Source organism: Oculina patagonica, chromosome 2, assembly GCF_052425735.1.
Source record: "Oculina patagonica isolate OP01 chromosome 2, crgOcupat, whole genome shotgun sequence".
Classification (NCBI taxonomy): Eukaryota; Metazoa; Cnidaria; class Anthozoa; order Scleractinia; family Oculinidae; genus Oculina; species Oculina patagonica.
The window spans coordinates 1,302,097-1,323,460 of NC_135759.1; the positions used below are offsets into that span (position 1 = coordinate 1,302,097).

The 21,364-nt window shown below is 38.7% G+C and overlaps 1 protein-coding gene and 1 pseudogene across 2 annotated transcripts; both read left to right on the plus strand.

The window, feature by feature from the left end:
- Positions 1 to 1,519: 1,519 nt before the first annotated feature.
- LOC144642522 (uncharacterized) lies at positions 1,520 to 6,745 on the plus strand (annotated as a pseudogene). The gene is made up of 3 exons (XR_013568744.1): positions 1,520 to 1,600; positions 1,970 to 5,493; positions 6,309 to 6,745. The product of XR_013568744.1 is annotated as an uncharacterized LOC144642522 (transcript).
- A 1,282-nt stretch (positions 6,746 to 8,027) lies between these two features.
- LOC144642541 (glutaredoxin-3-like) lies at positions 8,028 to 20,521 on the plus strand. Its single transcript, XM_078501516.1, has 13 exons — positions 8,028 to 8,150; positions 10,170 to 10,278; positions 10,818 to 10,892; positions 11,678 to 11,800; positions 13,508 to 13,592; positions 14,104 to 14,193; positions 14,921 to 15,003; positions 15,095 to 15,156; positions 16,068 to 16,125; positions 16,769 to 16,824; positions 16,965 to 17,004; positions 17,834 to 17,926; positions 20,206 to 20,521. The coding sequence occupies exons 1-13, from the start codon at positions 8,089 to 8,091 to the stop codon at positions 20,248 to 20,250; spliced, it is 981 nt and encodes a 326-aa protein (XP_078357642.1). The 5' UTR covers positions 8,028 to 8,088; the 3' UTR covers positions 20,251 to 20,521.
- The last annotated feature ends 843 nt before the right edge of the window (positions 20,522 to 21,364 follow it).

Genomic DNA, 21,364 nt, shown 5'->3' on the forward strand with positions numbered 1-21,364 from the left:
GCTATATTTATGTAACCTGGCATTTTTGTTTTGTTACTTTGAAATGTATGCGAGCTTAAAACTTTCGTTTTCCGTGGAAACATGTAACTTCATACTTTTGGATTTTCTTGCAAATGTACTTGAGATCAGATGGTTTGATGGAAACCGAAATGTTGTACCAAAGGCTTACGACTCCAATACCCTATATACCGCACTTGGCAGGTAATGATCCTACTGCAGTTCTTGTAAATGAAACATCTGCATTTTTTTTAGATAAATCCCTCTGTAAAAGATGTCGCTTTAAGGATAAAGCGTTTGTCGCATTGCTTCTTCTGCCTGTTCACAAGCAAAACCGTTCCTTCCGCTTGACTAGAACAACATTCTTCCCAGATACAAATCGAAACCAGCCAAATTTGTTTCAAAAAAGCTTGAGGCTTTAGAAATTAAGACTAAGAGTAGATACTGCTTACAAAGATTTCGTGTACAAAAGCGCGCACATAATGTTCGCCCACCGGGGTCTATGCACAACAGAATCTATAAAATATACTTCTTGCACTCGAATTTCTAATCTGACTCAACGTTGTGAGCAATAACGAAAAAGATTTTCAGGAGTTTTATGATTGAGAACTTTCTGATTTGAATTCAAAACCTCTAATATGCGAATGCCATCTATATCTTCACTCACATTTTTTTAACTGTCTATATAAAAAAAGACCCTTCGTCCTCAAGAATTGACCAAAAGAGAGGCGATTTTGGAAATATATTAAGCTACTCTTTTTCATAGAAACCACTTAATTCTCTGCGAACAATATATGATGAGAGAAAGACGGGGTGGACGGAGTGAGTAGATGTTTAGATGGAACCCTAGCTAGAAAGACGTTTTAGTGTCGGAACGTAGCTATCTCGAATAGAAAAAGTTTGATTCGCCAAACAAAACGATCACCCAGCCATAAAACTATGACCGCACGGTTGCTACAGAAAGATCTTAGGCTCCCCTTCATTCTTTGTAATCTGAACAAGTATGCTATTGCATTACTTGTGTGGTGGTATTGTTTGTTAAAATTGTATAGAACGTCCTTTGGGTTTAATTATGGTAGTTGACAAGGGAAGAAATTGAAAGAAACGATCTGGGGGATACTCCAGGAAATACGGTAACTCTGAGTTTAGTAAAAATTGTAAAAATTCCGTGACAACTATTGCGAAACGATTAATATTCGGTTGCTCTCATAAGTTGAGAGTTATAATCAAGTTTCGGTAAATCTATCGATCTATGCCTTTCGTATGTTTCCTGAAATGGGAAATGTCAGTCAATACGTTTCACTGAATTTCTAACCTGAATTTTAATTTCAGTTTCCACCGTCATAAAGCAATGAATCGAATTTGAGCTGTGAAGTTTGTTTCGAACCGTTTTTACCCAATCAGCATGCTTTGACAAGAATCAAAATGGTAAGATGACAAACTCGATATTTTTTAAAACTTCTAGAAAATAATATTTATGATATTGGATCTCACGACAATAAGTTTGAGGTCTTCGCTATCACGGATAACTGGTCCAAAACTATTGTGTACTGCCGTTGTGGCCTTCGTTTTGTTTCAAAGCTTGTTTTCTATCTCACTGCATGTAAGTAGCTCTATAAATATATTTTTCAGTAGCTAAATCTAATCGATTAGTATCACAGTAAACAAACACGTGCATGTTCTCTTGTAGCTTGTCTACATTTCTCTGAATTACAATCAGACCTGCTGACGACTTAAAAAAATAATAATCAATTGCAGATGAGGGTCACCAATGGGGAGCTTTGAAGCGTGTTTTTTGGAACAATTGTTTTTATTACTAGAAGACTATCAAAATATCACTACCTAGCTCACTTAATACAGTGAATGAAAATCACCACCAAATTTAGGACAATTTTAAATAAGCTGCAATAGATACATCAAAATAAACTGAAGTTAATCAACACGCCAAAATATATTCCATCTTTTATACTAGGTGTGTGTTTGACAGAAGGCAGCAAATTCGTTACGTAAAATGACAAAAACAAAGATAGAGGACTACAAGCAACTTCTTCACATTGCCAAGGAACTGGGGAATAGGGCTGGAGAAGGAGTTGCTTACAACGATCTAGGCAATGCATATTACAGGCGGTGTGATTTTAAACAAGCCATAGAGTGCCATAAGCAATGTCTAAGCATTGCTAAAGACCTGGGGGAGAGAGAAAGCGAAGGAAATGCCTATGGCAATCTTGGTAGTGCTTATCATTATCTGGGTGATTTTAAACAAGCCATCGAGTGCCATAAGCAATGTCTTGGCATTGTCAAAGAACTAGGGGACAGGGCTGGAGAAGGACGTGCCTATGGCAAACTTGGTAATGCTTATCATGGCCTGGGTGATTTTAAACAAGCCTTAGAATACCATAATCAATTTCTTAGCATTGTTAAAGAACTGGGGCAGAGAGATGAGGAACCAACGGCCTATTGCAATCTCGGTTGTGTGTACTTAAGTTTGGGTGATTTTAAAAAAGCCATAGAGTACCACACGAAACACCTTAGCATTGCCAAAGAACTTGGGAAAAGATATGAAGAAGGAAATGCCTATGGCAATCTTGGCAGTTCTTATTATTGCCTGGGTGATTCTAAACAAGCCATTGAGTACCTTAAAAAACATCTTAGCATTGCCAAAGAACTTGGGCAGACAGAGGAAGAAGGATCTGCTTATGGCACTCTAGGCTGTGTTTATGTTAGTCTCGGCAATTTTAAACTAGCCTTAGAGTACCATACGAAACATCTTGGCATTGCCAAGGACCTGGGGCACAGACATGAAGAAGGAAGTGCCTATAGCAGTCTCGGCAGTGTTCACCTTAGTCTGGGTGATTTCAAACAAGCCATAGAGTGCCACAAGAAACATCTGAGCATAGCCAAAGAACTGGGGGAAAGAGGTGGAGAAGGGTCTGCTTATGGCGATCTAGGCTGTGTTTATTATAGACTTGGCAATTTCAAACTAGCTATAGAGTGCCACACGAAAAGCCTTAGCATTGCCCGAGACCTGGGGCAGAGGGATAAAGAAGGATGTGCCTATAGCAATCTTGGTAATGCTTATCATGGTCTGGGTGATTTTAAACAAGCCATGGAACATCACAAGAAAGGTCTTAGCATTGCCAAAGAACTGGGAAGGAGAGATGGAGAGGGATGTGCTTATTGCGATCTTGGCTGTGATTACTGCAGTCTGGGTGATTTTAAACGAGCCGAAGAGTACCACAAGAAACATCTTTGCATTGCAAAAGAACTTGGGAAGAGAGAAAGCGAAGGACTTGCCTATGGAAATCTTGGCAGCACTTATCATGGGCTGGGTGATTTTAAACAAGCCATAGAGTACCATAAGAAACATCTAAGCATAGCCAAAGAACTGGGGGAGAGAGATGCAGAAGGGTTTACTTATGGCAATCTGGGCTGTGCTTATGATAGTCTCGGCAATTATAAACTAGCTATAGAGTGCCACACGAAATGTCTTAGCTTTGCGAAAGAACTGGGGCAGCGACACGAAGAAGGAAGTGTTTATGGCAACCTCGGCAATGCTTATCGTAATCTGGGTGATTATAAAAAAGCCGTAGACTACCACAAGAAACACCTTAGCATTGCCAAAGAACTGGGGCAGAGAGCTGGAGAAGGAGTTGCCTATGGCCATCTTGGTAATGCTTATCATGGTCTGCCTGATTTTAAACAAGCCATGGAGTGTCATAAGCAATGTCTTAGCATTGCCAAAGAACTGGGGTTGAGACATGACGAAGGACGTGCCTACGCAGGCGTTGGTAATACTCATCATAGTCTGGGCGATTTTGAACAAGCCATAGAGTACCACAAGAAACATCTTAGTATTGCCAAAGAACTTGGGCAGAGAGCTGGAGAAGGAGGTGCCTATGGCCAACTTGGCAATGCTTATCTAATGTTAGGTGATTATGAACGAGCCATTGAGTACCATAAGAAATTTTTTCGCATTGCCAAAGAGTTGGGGCAGACATGTAATGAAGGAGTTGCATGTCACTTTTTAGGTTGTGATTTTGAATCTTCCGGTGCTTTGCATGAGGCTCTGGATTATTATCGATCCAGCGTAAAACTGTTTGATTGCATTCGTGCTCTTCTACAGTCAGAAGATGTGTTGAAAATATCTTTTCGTGATGCACGTCAACATGCTTACACTGCTCTGTGGAGAATTCTGGTAAGGCTTTCAAAAACTGATGAGGCTTTGTGTGTTGCTGAGCAAGGACGAGCACAAGCCTTGACGGATCTTATGAAATTGCAGTATCACTCTGCATTGTCAGCGTCTGGTTCATTTGAAGGCACAGGGACGATTTCCGACATATTAAGCAATCTATCAGCACAAACTGTGTTTGTCGCACTGGCAGGTAAGACAATCCATTTATGGGTAGCCTGCAAAGAAAGGCCTGTGCAGTTTAGACAAAAGGAATTAGACGAAGACGCTGTCGCTTTCTTGGAAGGTTTAAGGAAAGCTGTCTTCAAAGAAAATCAAATTAGAGCTCGAGTTACCTGTGAAGATCGTTCACTGGATGAGCTGAGAAACAGATTGCCGCCCGGTCAAGAATCTGTCCAGGAAACAAAGAAATCGAACTGCAAAACAAATTCCTTGCGCCTTTTTCATGATTGTTTCATTGGTCCCATAGCAGACTTGCTTCAAGGGGACGACACTAATCATTGTCCCGGATGGTCCATTATGCCTGGCTCCTTTTGCTGCATTTATGGATGATGAATCAAGATATCTTAGTCAATCCATCAGGACACGCATTCTTCCATCATTGACGAGTTTAAAACTGATCACAAATTCCGCTGATGACTACCACAGAACGAGTGGAGTACTGCTCGTGGGAGACCCATGTTTGGAGGAATTTACCAACCTCCTAGGCAAGCCGATTTTTACGCCTTTGCCATACGCCAGAAAGGAAGTTGAAATGATAGGAGAGATGCTGGATATCCAACCTCTCACAGGAAAAGATGCGACGAAAGAGGAGGTGCTGCGTCGAATCGGTTCATTTGCCTTGGTACACATTGCAGCACATGGCGATATGGAAGCTGGTGAAATTGCTTTGGCTCCAAATCTCACAACGACATCCTACAATCCAAAAGAGAAAGATTTCATGTTGAAAATGGCAGATGTACAAGCTGTCCAGCTACGAGCAAGGCTTGTTGTGCTCAGTTGCTGTCACAGTGCTCGAGGGCGTGTTACGCCTGAGGGTGTGGTCGGTATTGGAAGGGCCTTCCTGGGTGCTGGTGCTCGTTCTGTTCTGGTGTCACTCTGGGCAATTGATGACGAGGCCACTATGGAGTTTATGAAAAGTTTCTACCAGCATCTGCGAGATGGAGACTGCAGCAGTGTGGCTGTCAACCGGGCTAGGAAATGTCTTCGAGAATCAGAGAAGTTTGGTGCTGTAAAGTACTGGGCTCCGTTCGTACTGATTGGTGATGACGTCACGATAGACTTCGGAAAAAATCAACAAGAACATTGTAAGTATTACTTTCTTCGAACTTTCACAAGATTGGTTATCGATCCACACAGATTTGCGTTCAAGGGCGGAAAGGTTACTTACCAACTCTCTATTGTCTTAGGGAAGTGGCTATAACAAGTTTATTCTTGTTGAAGCCACTTTGTCTTTGGAAGACACCGTGTATATTTTAAAAGGACTGGCACGGGTTTTAACAGATTTTGGAACAGCCAAAATTTATATTTGTGTCGTAGGAAACTTAAAAAAAATGATCCATTTTTATTAACAATATGCTATTTTAGAGCACTAAAACTGTTTAAAAGCGCGTTTGGCTGCGGATCATGCTCGGATGGAAATGGATTGCAATTTGAAAACGTTAGCCAACGTTTTCAAGCTGTTTCCGCGCGCCTTCAAAAAAAATTGATATTTATAGCCGAAGTTTGATTTCTATCCCCAAATAAAGGTTATATCTTCAGTTGAATGTTCAAAGGTAATCTTTTTTATGGGTCAACTTGCCAACCACTTATTTCAGAACAGTTTAGACCAAAAATCTGTGAAATCCCCGTGACATAGTGGGGTGCATAAAGAGACCAATAACTCTTTTAGGTAATGGTAGGTCCGTCCAAGTACAATAGTTCTGACCACGTTTGTCTTGAAACCAAACGTAATGATCGCCTCGAAATGCCTTGCGATTTCCCTCCCTGGTTTAACTTTCAGTAGCACTCGAAACATTACCTCTCCAAGGCAAAACAAGAACAATTCAATGAAGGTAAATTAAGATTAAATTTTTGGTCACAAGTTTATGCCTTTTAAAAGATTCCTTTTCTGTTGCAGGAGCTGTATGATCAAATAGATGAGAGCAGCCTAGTCGCAGCTCGAGAAGAGCCACATTCCAGACCACCTACTGTATAATATGTATAATTGCATACTTGTCACTCACAAGTTCACTCTAATTATTTTATACCGTGTGCACGTTTGTAATTGTGGGGACTACACCCAGTTGTGGGAAGAATCTGGGAGGCTCGGATTAAGAGTTTCTTGCTAATCACAATAATATGTAAGTGGGCATGATTGCTGTTAATCAGTGCCACAATGGAGGAACTCTGTGAGGTCCAGGCACCTTTTCTGATCATTGCTTTATCAGATGTGAGTTCATTCAAGCATGCTTACGGTAATTTAAAAAAGTTACCAGTCGCCTCTTGTACTCTGAGGAGGTGTCCTAAAACATTTCAGCCGAATTTTAAAAGATGGTACTTATTAAGCAAATATAGGAAATAATGCGTTTGCAGCCTAATTTTCCAGAAAAGAAGAGATGAACATTGATAACGTTTAACTTAGTTTGCGACTGTGACTGTTGGTTTAATACAGTCATAGATCAAATTAAACAGTAAATTGAATTCAGTAATGATTGTATTTTTGTATGGCGCAACTCGCGTTTTGGCGACGCAGGCTACTCGCGTTTCAACACTGGCATTTTTAAGCATCGTTTACACGGACGCGGTTATTAATCAACACGGATTCATGACCTCGAAACCGCATCGAAAACCACACGGTTTCGAAGTGTTTACACGAAACATATCCTACCGTTTTCCACGTGTTTTCGAACGTGTTTGTATAAGCAAGCGCTGCACTCTGTGCGAGGTTCGTCATGTTTACTCTTCGCGATCCAGTCAATTTGTGGCAAAACACTTGACCGTTTTCAAATCGATGCGGTTTTGCCACGACCAATGAAACCGTATCGTTTTGAAAACGCTCCACTTTTGAGAGCGTTTTCAAAACGCTCCGGTTTCAGTTGTGTCTCGATCAGCGCCGTGTATGCGGTTACAAATGAAACCGCGTCCGTGTAAACGGTGCGTTAAACACTGAAGAAGGGCTAAGCCCGAAACGTTTGTACGTTTAAAAAAATATTTTGACACTTGCAAGAGTTTTATCTTGAATTCAGTAGCTTGGAGTGCACGTGTAATTTTTATTTTTAATTATTAGTTATATTTTTAATTACTTTTCGATCGAATACACCAAGTAGTAAGATTTTACGTTATGTTTTATTTTCTCTCTTTCTAACTAGATTTATTAAAGAGTTTAAATTGTAATAATTTTTTAAAACTTAGCAAATAAGAAGAAGGCCAAAGTTCATTAATTTTATAAATATCAAGTGTCATCCATTCCAAATAAAGTTTTATTGATTAACTGATTGATTGATTTTTGGTAGTTTTAGTCTCTGTTGTGAAAATATATGTGGGAACGGAACTCCTCACGGCCGTATCTCGGCGTATATGCGATGTTGGGAAGGGTAGTGTTGCGTGCCGGAGAGAGGATGGCACGCATAACAGGTCTAAAGCTGCGGCGATCCGATCCGTCTCTGAGAAAGACGGAGTTTGAATCGTTTTCCGCTTTTGTGGTGACTTCAAAAAGTGGCTCGATGCAATGGGAGGCCACGAAAAAGAATCACCTGATGTTAAGTCACGCGATCTCCACACGCGATCACGCGATCCTTTCCCGCCAGATCTTTGTTCCCAGTCTCTCCCTGTTCTCATGAAAAGTACTGCGCATGAATTTTTGTACATCACTGCTGGTTGATTGCGTAAGTTACGAAGCTCTAACAAGACATTGAAAGAAGATGGCTTTACAAGAGGTCCAGAATAACGCCGAATTTGATAAAATTTTGGCTGGTTCTTCCAGGTGGGTATACAGTGTTTCAACTAATCCATACATTAAGCTTCTCCTGAACTAAAAATAGATTTTTATAGCGACAATCTTCTCATATGCAACAGCGAATGCGCACAGCTACAATTTTGTATCTTGATTGAAAGATTTCGCTGTCTCATAATATTGCGCAGTTTCTTTCAGCCAAATATTTCTCCAAAGGAGTAGTCGAGTAGCGCTTTTTTCGTTGAATGCAGAACTGGTTTCTTTGAGCTCTCTTCTTTATTTCCCAATGAATTTGCAATTGAACACTTTGTGCATATCGAATGAGAAAGTTTAGTATTGGTCGATCCTTCTAGCTAAATAGCTTTAAACTTTTAAGCCTTTGCTTATATAGCTTACTACACTCTTCAAATGCTCTTTACTGTAAATCTTTTATTATTATTATTATAAAGTTCCAAGGTGTGATAGTTTGCTTGTGATGTTATTTTTTATCGGTTATTAATTGTCTTGTTTCAGATCAGTTGTTGTTTTTAAAACATTAGTCTTAAGTCATGATCAGCCAGCTTAGCTTTGTGAACTATTTTAAATTGCGCATGTGAAAAAGTAACTTTAGGCAGGAAGGGTACATTAACTGTTGTTTTGTTAGATCTTTGTAAGAATTGTGAGTCTTTAAATCAATTATTTAAGGTTGGATTCATTAGCACGGTTGTAAGCTTGCTTATTTCCTTTTCTCACTTATTTATTCTTCATTTACATTATCTTGATCTTCTTGATAAAGAATTGTGGCTTGGTTTTCAATTTTTTAAGCCACAAGCATGTTTTTTTTTATCAATCATTTCTTAAATTTACTGATAATATTTTATGACACTTGTGTGATATCTTTTTTGACTGACAGAATTTTTTTTATAAAAATGCTGTAAAAGGGTGGGGTATTAGTTTCTTTTTTTGTAAATTAATAATGTATACCTCCTAGGTAAACAAATTTCATCTACTAGATGGAACTTGGAGTTGAAGGTTTTGCGATCGTTCCTGACCATTCCATGCTGAAGTATTATTCTGTTTTTAATTAACAACTATTTCCTGCTGTCAACTGACGTGGCCTGAGGGCAGAATGGTTTTATTTTTAAACTAAAGATAGTAAACACAAGGGAACGTGATCTAACTAACTAGGAAACTATAAGTTTTTTGTTGCTAAAACATGATTGTGTTTTACAGTGCGTATCTTTGTTTTCAAAGCTTAAGTATAAACAATTCAGTGTAAAATATATTTATCACATAATGTTTTTAAAACAAGAATGTGATCAAAAATAGCCCCATCCTTGTGAATCGAAGTCTAATCCACCAAGGTGAAAAAAGCCACAAAATCACGTTCCACTGAACATAAACATTTTTTGTTAGTAAAAAGGCAGGAGTCTTTAGAAGTCTAATATTCAAATGAAACCTTCAGATAAAAATTTATATTTCACTGTCATAATGTCGCATGTAAGGGGTGGACAAGTCCTTAATAACCATAAAAACTTTCTGTATATTACCACCTTAATTTTAAACCTTATTAGTTGAACAGCAGCACATGTACACACATTAGAAATTATACATTTTTGAGTTACTATCAGAGGTGAGGTTGTCAGAGTTAAACTATCTGGGACAGTTCAAACAGCAGGACATGCAAGGCCTCAAAAGGCACATGGTGCATTAAAAATAAGGACTCAGAAGGACTCAGATTTGTTTTGACACGACAGATTTTCTCTGGTTACAAGCCTAGATTCTGTTGCATTTAAACTTTTATCAGCAAATACTCAAGTTTATCGACTGAAAGATATCTTTATAAGACTGGAAAAAATCCTGTTCTGTCATCTGGGATGGGTAGTATTTTTCTGTTGGGCAAGTAACTTTTCCATTTTCACTTGTTTGCCTGAAGTTTCTTTTCATTTAATAGTGTTATACTGTTGAATTATGCAAAGTTCTAATTCTTTTGGTTTAATTAGCTGTAACTGCATTTTTAAGTGTGATTATCAATCCATTATGTGTGCATTGTATTTTTGTTTTTCAAAGCATTCTTACAGTGGTTCACTTTCATGCGCCATGGGCTTCACAATGCACTCAGATGAATGACGTTATGACAGAACTGGCTAAAGATAACTCACATGTGAAATTCTATAAGGTATGGCACAGTCATTTTCATTTTACAGTTAGTAAGAGTGTTGTACATGTACATTGTGTTATTTCTAAACATCAGGCCAAATTTATTCCAGTTTCATCAAAATAATCTTTTTGCTAATGAAGAAAGTAAAGCTTACTGTATAGTTGGGAAGAATGAAAGGTAGAAAAGCTGCCTGGCAGAAACTCAGTTCACCATTATTCTTATAATAATAATTATATATAATTATAGCCCATAATTTGACATCTGTGCTGGTCAAAATCGTCTGTCTGCATGTATGTTACTCTGAGCACTTCCAGATTGGAAGAACTGTTGATTTGTTTTGAACAGTTGTAGAAATGAAAACATAAGTGCCTGGGACATGATTATGATTCAAATAAATAGTCATACAACTGGCATGTCCGACCATGGTTGCGATTTCATCAGACAACGGCAAATTTTGGTAGGCCTTTGTCTGATGACCGACTTTGATTTCTGATCCTGCTTTTGGTATAGCTTTTACACTGCAACTAATTTTTTTTGTCCTCTTTTTCTATTTGTAGCTGGAAGCTGAAAATTTACCAGAAGTATCCCATAAATACGAAATCAGTGCAGTGCCAACATTTCTCCTTTTCAAGGTAAAGTACTTAACTGGGCCAGTCATATCATATTACATTCAGGATGCTCAGTTCAGGATTTTGATTGAATTTTATACATTTATACATTCTTTATTCAAGATGCAAAGTTACAAGTGAAAACAAAATTAATAGAAAAGAAAAAAATGCATCAAGAAAAGGAAAGTACAAGGTTAACCCTACAAAAAAACTCTCTAAAAAAATACAAAAATACATAAAATATATAAAAAACAAAGTTCCTTAATTAAAAATTTAGATATAATTTATTTAGCTTTGATTTAAAAAGCCCCTGGAGGGCTCAGAAAACTGATACAATGGAATTCATAAAATATTTGTGTATTACAGTGTATCTGCAAAACCAGTGAATAACTTTAAGGTATATCTGGTAAGTCTGTGTCCGAGCCATGAGGCCCATACAGCCGGAGCTTATCCTGGTTTCCGTAGCATTAAGTGACTGAGAGTATTGCCACTCCCCCCTGGATGGGATGCTAGTCCATTGCAGGGTTACCCCCAACAGTAAATTCGCCGGTACCCATTTATACACCTGGGTGGAGAGAGGCACTATGAGAGTAAAGTGTCTTGCCAAAGAACACAACGCAGCACCCCGGCAAGGGCTCGACCCGTGCCGTTCGACTCGGAGTCGAGTACGCTAACTAGGCCACTGCGCCTCCCACCATCTATCTAATAGCATTTGAGATTTTTTTAAAAGTTATATCCCTGAATGGTAAAATTGAAGAAATCAGTGTGTTTGTAACTGTTTTTAAAACTTTCTTATCTTGCGTCTTTAGAACCAGAAGGTTGTGGATCGGTTAGATGGAGCAAATGCTCCTAATTTGACCAAAAAAGTACAACAGCATGCTAATGTCATCACACCTGCTATTACTGAACCAAAAGAACAAGACACAAAACAGGTTTGTTTTAGTTGTGTTTTTTATCAGTAATTTATAGGTGAAATGATTGTGATGCATTAATCAGGGGATCAGGGATGGCGCTGTGGTGAGAGCGCTCGCCTCCCACCAATGTGGCCCGAGTTCGATTCTCGGACCCGGCGTCATATGTGGGTTGAGTTTGTCGTTGGTTCTCGTCCTTGCTCCGAGGGTTTTTCTCCGGGTTCTCCGGTTTTCCTCTCTCCTCAAAAAACCAACACTGCTTAAGGACGGTGCCTACTAATAACAAAGTATTTTTGCCTGGCCGATGACTATACAAGAAATGTACATAGATGTTACCAACGGCTACTAAAATTCAAAAAGAAAATTGGGGGTAGCCACGCAAATTTTCGAGATAATTAGGTTTGAAATCTGGAAAAAGTGCTGATGTGACATTTTAAAATAAAGTAAAACTAAATACAATTTCCTTGCAAATTCCATTTGAAATTGGTTTTTCATGAACAAAATCAACATTAAATATAACAATCTTTACAATAACTAACAAATAATGTCTTCGGAACTGCGTGATCCACATTTTTATTAACAAAATAATTGCGTTTGAGCCATTTTTGACTCAAGCAGCTCTCACTTGCACGGCCAGAAAATCGGCCTAAATTTTTTTTTTCACTTAATGAAAAATTTAACATGTGCTCTATAGACTTACCACTTACATTTTATAAAATAAAAAGTAGGGGTCACCACGCGTTTTTAAAAGTTATACCGTCCAGTTGTTTTCAGGTTCTATGAAATCGCTTTTGGGGTCTGTTACATTTTTGCTATCCCCCTCCCTAGCGAGTTGAATATTTGCATCTCGCGCGTGCACTACGCCATTTGTCACGGTTAGCAGTTTGCGGGTAACGTTTTAGCGCTTAGCGATTTGTTTTTAACTGTTAATGTGAGCCATTTTCAGTGGTTAGCGGTCAATGGTTACTGATATGTTGCTTTTCCGCTGTTCCTGGCTTAGGATATGTCCATAAACTGGATTTCGTCGCAGAGAAAACTTTCTTGATTTTTAGTCGCGCGCTTGTTCGCGTAGTTGAATTCGTCATTTTGAGCGAGCGAATTACTTAAAAGCGCGCGCGCCCATTGTGATCGATGCATTGCGTGATGCGCAGAACAAGTGCGCAGTAGCAATAGGAGGCACCGTCCTTAATTCCAATTGATCGGAAACAGTGGACGAAGAGCCACTCTGTGGGAATGCCACTGCAGATTCCCATTTATTTTTATTTATTTATTGTTTGTTCTTAAGACTTTTACAGTGTAACCCTTTAAATAATGATTGATTTTCTTTAGCCTGGCCAAAGTTACTTAAGTACAGTAAAATGACAAAAACAGAACTCCCATTATAGTGGACCTTCATTATAACAAACATGTTTGCCAGTCCTTGGAACTTCTTTATAATACCAGTAAATTGTACTGTACACTGTTTATCATAACCTTTATTAAAGTTCATGAAGACCAGTGTGATTATTCCATTAAAACATTATGTTATGTTGTTTGATTTTTTGAGGAAACACACTCTATAGTATGAGGGTTGTTAAATGGTAATGGAAACACTATTGGGGTCAGCTGGTTATCTTACAAGCATTGCCGAGGGACTACCAAGAGTTCATAATACCCTCTGCCGATTGTGGTGGAGGACCTAGTAAATAATTTATAATGCATAATTATAATTTATTGTTTTATTTGCAGGATATAAATACAAGATTAAAAAATATTATAAATGGAGCACCTTGTGTTCTGTTCATGAAGGGATCACCTCAGGAACCTCGATGTGGTAAGGAAGGCATAACCAATTAGATCAATTTTATCAATATATCTATTTGACTTTATAGAGTGGAACTTTGCCACTTTAAACTTGTCTGCTAGGTAACTTTTCAATTCAGCCTAGTGTGAACCTAAAATTTGTTTTTAGTGGGTTAACCACTGCCTCGTGAATATGGAGGATGGGTGCCTGGGATACCCGGGAGGGCCTCCACTGAGGTCAGCCGGCCCTCCCCAGATAGAATAAAGCTGCCAAGGCTGGCAATCCCAACAAAACAGCCAAGAGCCCCCACACACAGACACCCGTCACACTGATTAAATCAGTGGAAAAATGAATAACTAATAACAAGAAGCAGGGAAGGGAGGGAGGGAGGGGAAAAACTTGCAAAACATGGACAGCTGACTACCCACTTGTTGTGGTTAACTTGGTTAAATTGCTTTATTTAACTTGGTTAAATCGCATTTAACCTCATTTAAAAAGCGTCATTCTGTGAAAATGTTGATTTTGTTCAATTTGATTTTAGGATTTAGTAGACAGATGGTGGAGCTGTTGAATAAACATGGAGCAAAATACAGTCACTTTGACATTCTCACAGACAATGATGTCAGACAAGGTAACAGACATCATAATGGTAGCAAAAATAAATTATTTATTAATTTATGGTGTGTGGTGTTAAAAAAATGGTGCTAAAGAGGACATTGTCAGAAAGAAAATATTGTATCCTTCAGCAAGGCATATGTGGGTGTGTAAATTGTTAGCTGCAGCAATCTGATATTTTGCCCCTAGGGAAAGCTTGTGATGGACTACATGTAGTACATAGTTACATAAAGTTACAAAATTATGCATTAATGCAGTGGCAGGTCTAGGGGAGGGGCCTGAGGGACCCGGGGCCCCCACCTAATTTTTAGAACAAAAAGAGACCCAAAGAGCCAAGAAAATTATTTTCGATATACCCCCCCCCCCCCATTATTCTAAGATCTGGATGATCGGCCCCCCCCCCCTTTCCCCTTATCTGAAGGTCTGGATCTGATGCTGTGATATGTATTATAAGGCAAAGTAAAGTTTGCGTGAGAGCAAGTGACGCATACTGCCAGAGCTTTACCCTGGTTCCTGTAGCAACTGGAACTAGGAGAATTTTGACTTCCCCTGAGGCAGTGTGAGAGTGAAGCGTCTTGCCCAAAAACGCCATGCAATGACCCTGGCTGGAGTTTAAAGCCAGGCGACTTAATCTGGAGTCCGGGGCACTAACCATAGGGTCACCGCGTCTCCCACATTATTTTCTTATGGTGTCCATTATTTATTTAGATATTAATAAAAATGTTTTCTGATTTTTTTTTCAGGTTTGAAGGTATACTCTAACTGGCCGACATATCCACAGCTGTATGTTGATGGTGAATTAATAGGAGGGCTAGACATCGTAAAGGTTAGAAATTCACTTATTGCGCACACTGGGCAGTAAAACATTGGTTTTTTAGCATTGTCATTTTGGCTGACACTATTGTCTTTCATTTCAGGAATTGGCAGCAAGTGGAGATCTAGCTTCAACATTACCAACAGATGAGGATCTTAACAAAAGGTAATTACCTTTGTCAAGTACTACACTGCAGTTGTGACTGACGGCTTGTCGGTGGTTAGAGAAAACAAGGGCGAAAGATGGGTAGGCTAGGAACCAGTTTTACAGGAAAGCTTTAGTCCTGTCAGTTCTCCTGAGCAAGTACAAAGCGAAGTATAGTTCAAAGTTTGGTTTTTGAGAAAGAAAACTTATGTTGGATACATTTTTCTCTTTTTAGACATAATTTTAAATGTGTGGTATAGATGTACACTTGGTGTAATACACTGCCCCTAAAATTAATTTTTTTTAATTTGTTGTATTTTGACTTACCTATGGGCTTGCCAAAATGCTGCAAAACTCGTTAAATATATGGTGATACTGCCTCACATTAATTTTTGTAACATTTGCATCTAGATATCAAGTCTCGCGCATTTGGCATGAGACTCACTCTTTTGACCCAATCTCTCTTTCATTCAGACAAAATACTACGGTTTTTTCTAAACACTACAACTTGAAGAAGAAGTCTAAATTTATTTAAATTATGAGATATACTTTTAGCTGTTCTTTGGTAGAGATGAACCCTAATTGATCCTAATCGTCAATATACTCACCGTCACAACTGGATCTTACCTATTAAACATCTACCCAGATCTTCCAGTCCATGGTCGTGGGAGATCTGGGTACAAGATTAGTCAACAAACAAACAGCAAGCGCTTTCCCAGAATGAAGGAAATTGCTTCTCTGCAACCAACATTTTTAAAAATGTTCTCAGTTGGGGGGGGGGGGGGGGGAGCATGCCCCCAGACCCCAGTTAATGTTTGGCCCAGAATTTCTCACTTCATACCAACCATACAACTTGGCATTATATGCATTAGAATCAGTAAGTCAGTGACATTGCTAGTTATTTCATGGACATTCATGTTATTGTCTTCTAGGTTACAGTCTCTTATTTCATCTGCCCCAGTAATGGTATTCATGAAAGGAAGCCCTGATGTGAGTTTGCTTAACTTATTAAGTGCATTTTTGTGAAGCAAATTATGGATACTACTATTTATTTTTCTCTTTTGAAAGGTTTAAATATAAATTGGGTAGTCAACGATGTTTGGGACCCTGTGATCTGATCACTGACAAGCCGGTCTAAATAGAATTAATTGCCTTGACAGCAACAATGTCGTTGTTTTTTTTTTGTATCCATGATAAATGTATGTGAATTGAGGGCAAATACTTGTGTAAATAAAAAACCCCAAAAATGTTTCACTTCCAGTCGCAAAACAATGCCAAATCTCACATTTTTTCCAGTGCATGCATGTATTCTTGTCATACCCAGATTCCTGCGTCCATGCATAAATTAAAGGGATTTCTGTTCACGTTATTGATTGGTCGATCGCAACAGAAAAACAGAACCAACCACCTGCATAAAGCGATGCTGACATTGTCGCTTAAAAAAGATTGTTAGCTTACCGCTTATTTGTATCTCTGTGACACATTTGCTTCCACTGTGACTGATTGTGATACAAGAATAGTTATCCCTCCCCCCCCCCCAAAAAAAAAAAAAAAAAAAAAATGTAGAGAATTCTGATTGAAATGGGCCAGGTTTTGTAATTATTTGTTCTTTTACAATTATTTCTACCTGTAGGCTCCTAGGTGTGGCTTCAGTAAAAAGATGTGCGAGATCTTAAAAAAATATCCCAGGTGAGTAGAGCCAGTTATTTACTCCAAGGTATCTAAATTTGTACACTATCCTAATAGGTGTGACTTTTACTGTGAACTCGTAAAAAATAATATAGTAAATAAGGTTGTTTTAAAAGTTTGATGTTTTCATTCCCTTTCAGTATCCAGTTTAAGTCTTTTGATATACTGGAAGATCAAGAGGTGGGCACTCTTTTTTGATTTGAATAAAAATATTTACAAGTTTCCCTTTGCTGTACAGTCTCTTTGATATGATTTCACATGCAACAAGATACAAGTTTTTTAATGACATGAAAACTGAAGTTGGTAATCACTGCTTTTATTTTTTTCATGTTATAACTTTTTAACCTTTTTGGTAGCTACTGAATCCCAACAATATCTACTGGTACATCTACATTTTAATATGTCGGTAAAAAGTCCATACGGATATCACACCAACGTCTAAAAATAAGTAAAATACAATATGTACATTTATAATAACTGAAAAATTCTAAATTAAAAAAAAAATTCTAAAAATTCTAAAAATTCTAAAATTCTATGGGTAAACCACTTAATTAATAAAAATGCTCGCGCAGTCTAGACTGGAAAATACGCAAGAGAGTCGGACTCAACAATCGCTGCAATCGTACAGTCCACGGCCGTAACCAGACCTTTGGCGTGGACGAGGCAAGATTTTGCTAGAAGGCTAGGGGGCATGCCATTTTGGAGAACTATAAAAATTCTAAAAAAAATCAATTTTGTTCAACTGGAAATTATTTTCCCAACCGAGCATATTTTGTTTTTAGTTTTGGATTCAAATCAAGACGAGGCAAGTGCCTTGTCTTGCCTCTTGCTAGTTACGGTCCTGCAGTCATGTAATTAATTACCAACAGGGAAGACTGTGAATGGTTCCCACTTGTAGAAACTTTGAATTGCCAGGAATTGGAAGAAGTGACAGTAATTGGTTGTCATCAGTATGTTGGACCCCCCTAAAATTAATTTTTCCATTAATTTGATTTTAAATTTTCACCAGGTTCGCCAAGGTCTCAAGACATACTCTAACTGGCCGACTTATCCACAAGTGTATGTAAAGGGAGAGCTCATTGGAGGCTTAGATATCATAACGGTGGGTGTAATTAGGGGTCTAAAAATGTTTTACAGTACCTTAAGTTTCTACTAAACAGTGTTTCAACTGTTGACTGATGAACATTTTCAGTTATTATACCTAATCGTACCTTTTTGGTACGCTTCGGCGGCATATCAGGCGAGTTTGGTCGAGCCATGGTTCGTTTTTTGGCGAGACCAAACGAGCCTGATATGCAGCCGAAGCTTACCAAAAAGGCACGATTAGGTATTTACCGTACCCAAATTCAGCTCCGGTTATATTTATCGCTCTGTTGAAGCCATGCTTGCAATGTACGTACTGCAAATTGTGTTGACCAGGTCTTCAACACTTTTACCAAGTTCTTCTTCTGCCTTTTTTTTCACTTGTTTGTTTAGAGTTTCATTCTCTAAATTTTCAAAATCAATATTAAGCCGAAAATTTGGAAATTCCGACTCCATTTCTCAGTCTGAATGTCTCAGTACTCATCGGCAAACATCGCGCAATTGGCGAGCGCGTTCAAGTTTAGTTTTGGCGGGAAAGTTTTTCTCTTTTTACGACCGCTAAACACCGCTTAATTTAAATTACGAAGTTCTGTTTTATTGGTAAACCTCTTTTCAATTCATTGTACAGTAACACTACTTCACTTCAAAGTGACTGTGATATGGTGGCATATCAGGTCAGTGACTTGATATCGTAGGATATCAGGACAGTAGATCGCGCTTCTGATTGGCTACTTGCGAATTTGGGTACGGTAATGCATCAGTCAATTGAAACCCCGGCCCCCCGACCCCCGGGACTTATCGGGGAATTTAACATTTACCAAGTGTTAAAACCCGGCTTTTTACCCCGCCATAGGGGCCAAGACGTCTGTTAAAAGCCCCGCATAGCGGGGAAAAAGGAACCAAATAAAGAATCAACTCAAGAGCGACTTTTCAGCCAAAACCAGGCAAAAATCTTGATTTCTTTCGTTGCGGAAGTTTAAAAATCTATCTCTTTCATTTATTGTTCATTATATATAGTTATAAGATAGGAAAGAAACCAGAGTAGTAGTTTGTTTCCACAAAAGCCTTTTACTTTGAGAAAAATAAGAAGTGACTCGTTTTTCGTAGTCAGAGTCACAAATTTGCCAAATTTCAAACCCGAAATTAGCTATTATGAACACACCTGTCGGAAGAACGTATTTCAGCTTTTATTGACCATCAACTTCAGACGGTAACACAGAAACAAGCTTTGTGCGACAGACTTTAATAACTTGCACTGCCTAAACAGCCTAAAAAGCCTTCTCTGTCTCATCAACTCTCCCGTACCTAACAGGTTTTTTGAGACGAAGATGCTCCGAGTCTAATCTTTCAAGAAAACTGCACGTTCCAATTCAGTGGAAAAGATAATCCTCAAACCCATCCAACAGCTATGGTACGAAAATCGCCGTACCATCTGCTAACATCTTCATGGCCAAAATAGAAAACGATTTATTCAGAAAAAGTAGCAATAAACCTATCCTTTGGAAACGATTCATTGACGACGTCTTTTCAATGTGGGACATATAAAGCAGAAACAAAATAGAAAAATTATTTTCAGTTTCGAAAGGCAAACACCTTTCACCCTACGGTATAATTCACGACTGAAATCTCAGAAACATAAACTACTTTCTTCGAGACGATAGTGTACAAAGGTGGCAGATTCCATAAGAACGAACGAACATCATTTGAGGAAAAAATTTAGTCCTTGATGTTAAAACAGCTGTCGCCCCTTTATCACCGCTCCATGGCAGAGTCCATAAGGAGTCTATCCTTAACGTGCGAACACATTTAATACAAACATGAATACATGAATTGCTATTCGTGTCATCTGCCAGGCGTCACGAAAGGCTTTATCAAGGGAGTACAAGAATTCTCAGAACGGATTCCCCAGAACGAACATTTCGAGGAAAACATTTAGTCCTTCATGTTAAACCCCAGCTGTCGTCCCCGATTCAGGTGATCGCGTGCTGTTAAATCACCGCTCAACGGCCCCGGTCTACTGAAATTGTGTTAAATCCACCGCCCACCGGGGCCAACGCGCCGTTAAAAGTGCGTTAAATCCCGGCTTTGGACGCGTTAAATCCCCGCTAAGTCCCGGGGGTCGGGGGGCCGGGATTTCAATTGACTGATGCATAATGGAAGGTACATTACTGGGAAAATAACCGTCGAGTGGGTTATTTTCATTAAATTAGTCCTTTGTACTCCACTTACCCCAGAATAATAGTGCAGAGCACATGTCATCTTTGACTAATGAAGTGATTTTATTGGTTTTCTTTATAGGAACTTGATCAAGAGGGAGAACTCGAAAGTTCCTTGACAGGTTGAAAACAGCTTACATTAGCCAAGAGTGATTTCGTGCTGCAAGATCATCTTTATTTAACATTGAATAAGTGGCTATGGATCAATAACCAGGGCCATAAATTTTGAAGTTCAGAGGATTCTGGAAGCGAGCAACATGAAGAACAAAAACAAACCAACCAAATAGTCTGAAAACGTTTTTAAGAGTGTTGATTTTAGACCAGTAACTTGAGTTTCATTTGCCTGATTGATGCAAGGGTTAGATGAAAAGCTTGCCAATAAAATACAACTTTAAAAAGAGCTGGCTTGTGATTGGCTTATGAAGTAACTTGGAGCATCAGTACATGGGTTCCTGTTTTTTTTTTTACTGAGTTTTATCGTCTATGAATGTCAAATTCAAGGTTCATACGCGTCTTGAAAACCCTTGAATTTCAGGAGTTAGATTTCAAGGCCTTGAAAGTACTTGAAATTGGTTTTTGGTCCTTGAAAGTCCTTGATTTTTTTTTTTATTGAACGTCAAAAGGCTTTAAGGCAACGAGACCACCACCAAAATAAGCGATTTTTTTAGTTCTTCAGCAAGCACATCAACGGCACAACAGACTGGAAATCGTTGGTTTGAGGTAAATTTCATAAAAAAAGTCCTTGAAATTTTCAAGGGTCCTGGAAACATGGAAAGTCCTTGAATTTTTGGCCTGAAAAAGTGTATGAACCCTGCAAATTTCACTTCCAGGGAAATCAAAGACAACAGGTGCTTACCATTAAGCCACGAAAACAGGTATTTTCAGTTGGAATGCAAATGGTAAGGTTAATTTTTTCAGGCATTCCAGTTGGACCTTGGAAAGTGGTCATAACAAGTGTACTCGACGAGGACCCACCTTCTGTAGGGGTAGGGGGGCTATGCAAAACACCACCTTTCTGATTAGCCAAATGGACAAAATTTAATGACCTCAAAATTCAAGTTGGTAAGTTGTTGTGCGGGGGATTCATCCTGTTGGAACGAACCAACTGGAATTTCTCTTATCATTTTCAAATTTCCTTTCCATTTGCACAGTTTCCCAGTTCCAGTCTCTCATCAATGTAAGACAAACCAAATTACAAATGATAAGTGTCATCTCTTTCGAAAAACCCCTACCATTATTCA

What these genes read in the sequence shown, in the direction of transcription:
- LOC144642541 (XM_078501516.1), top strand. Translation starts at nt 8,089, where the DNA reads ATGGCTTTACAAGAGGTCCAGAATAACGCCGAATTTGATAAAATTTTG. An exon ending in AAGAACAAGACACAAAACAG is followed by an intron (nt 11,801 to 13,507) that starts GTTTGTTTTAGT and finishes TTTTATTTGCAG; the next exon opens with GATATAAATACAAGATTAAA. An exon ending in GAGGCTTAGATATCATAACG is followed by an intron (nt 17,927 to 20,205) that starts GTGGGTGTAATT and finishes TTTTCTTTATAG; the next exon opens with GAACTTGATCAAGAGGGAGA.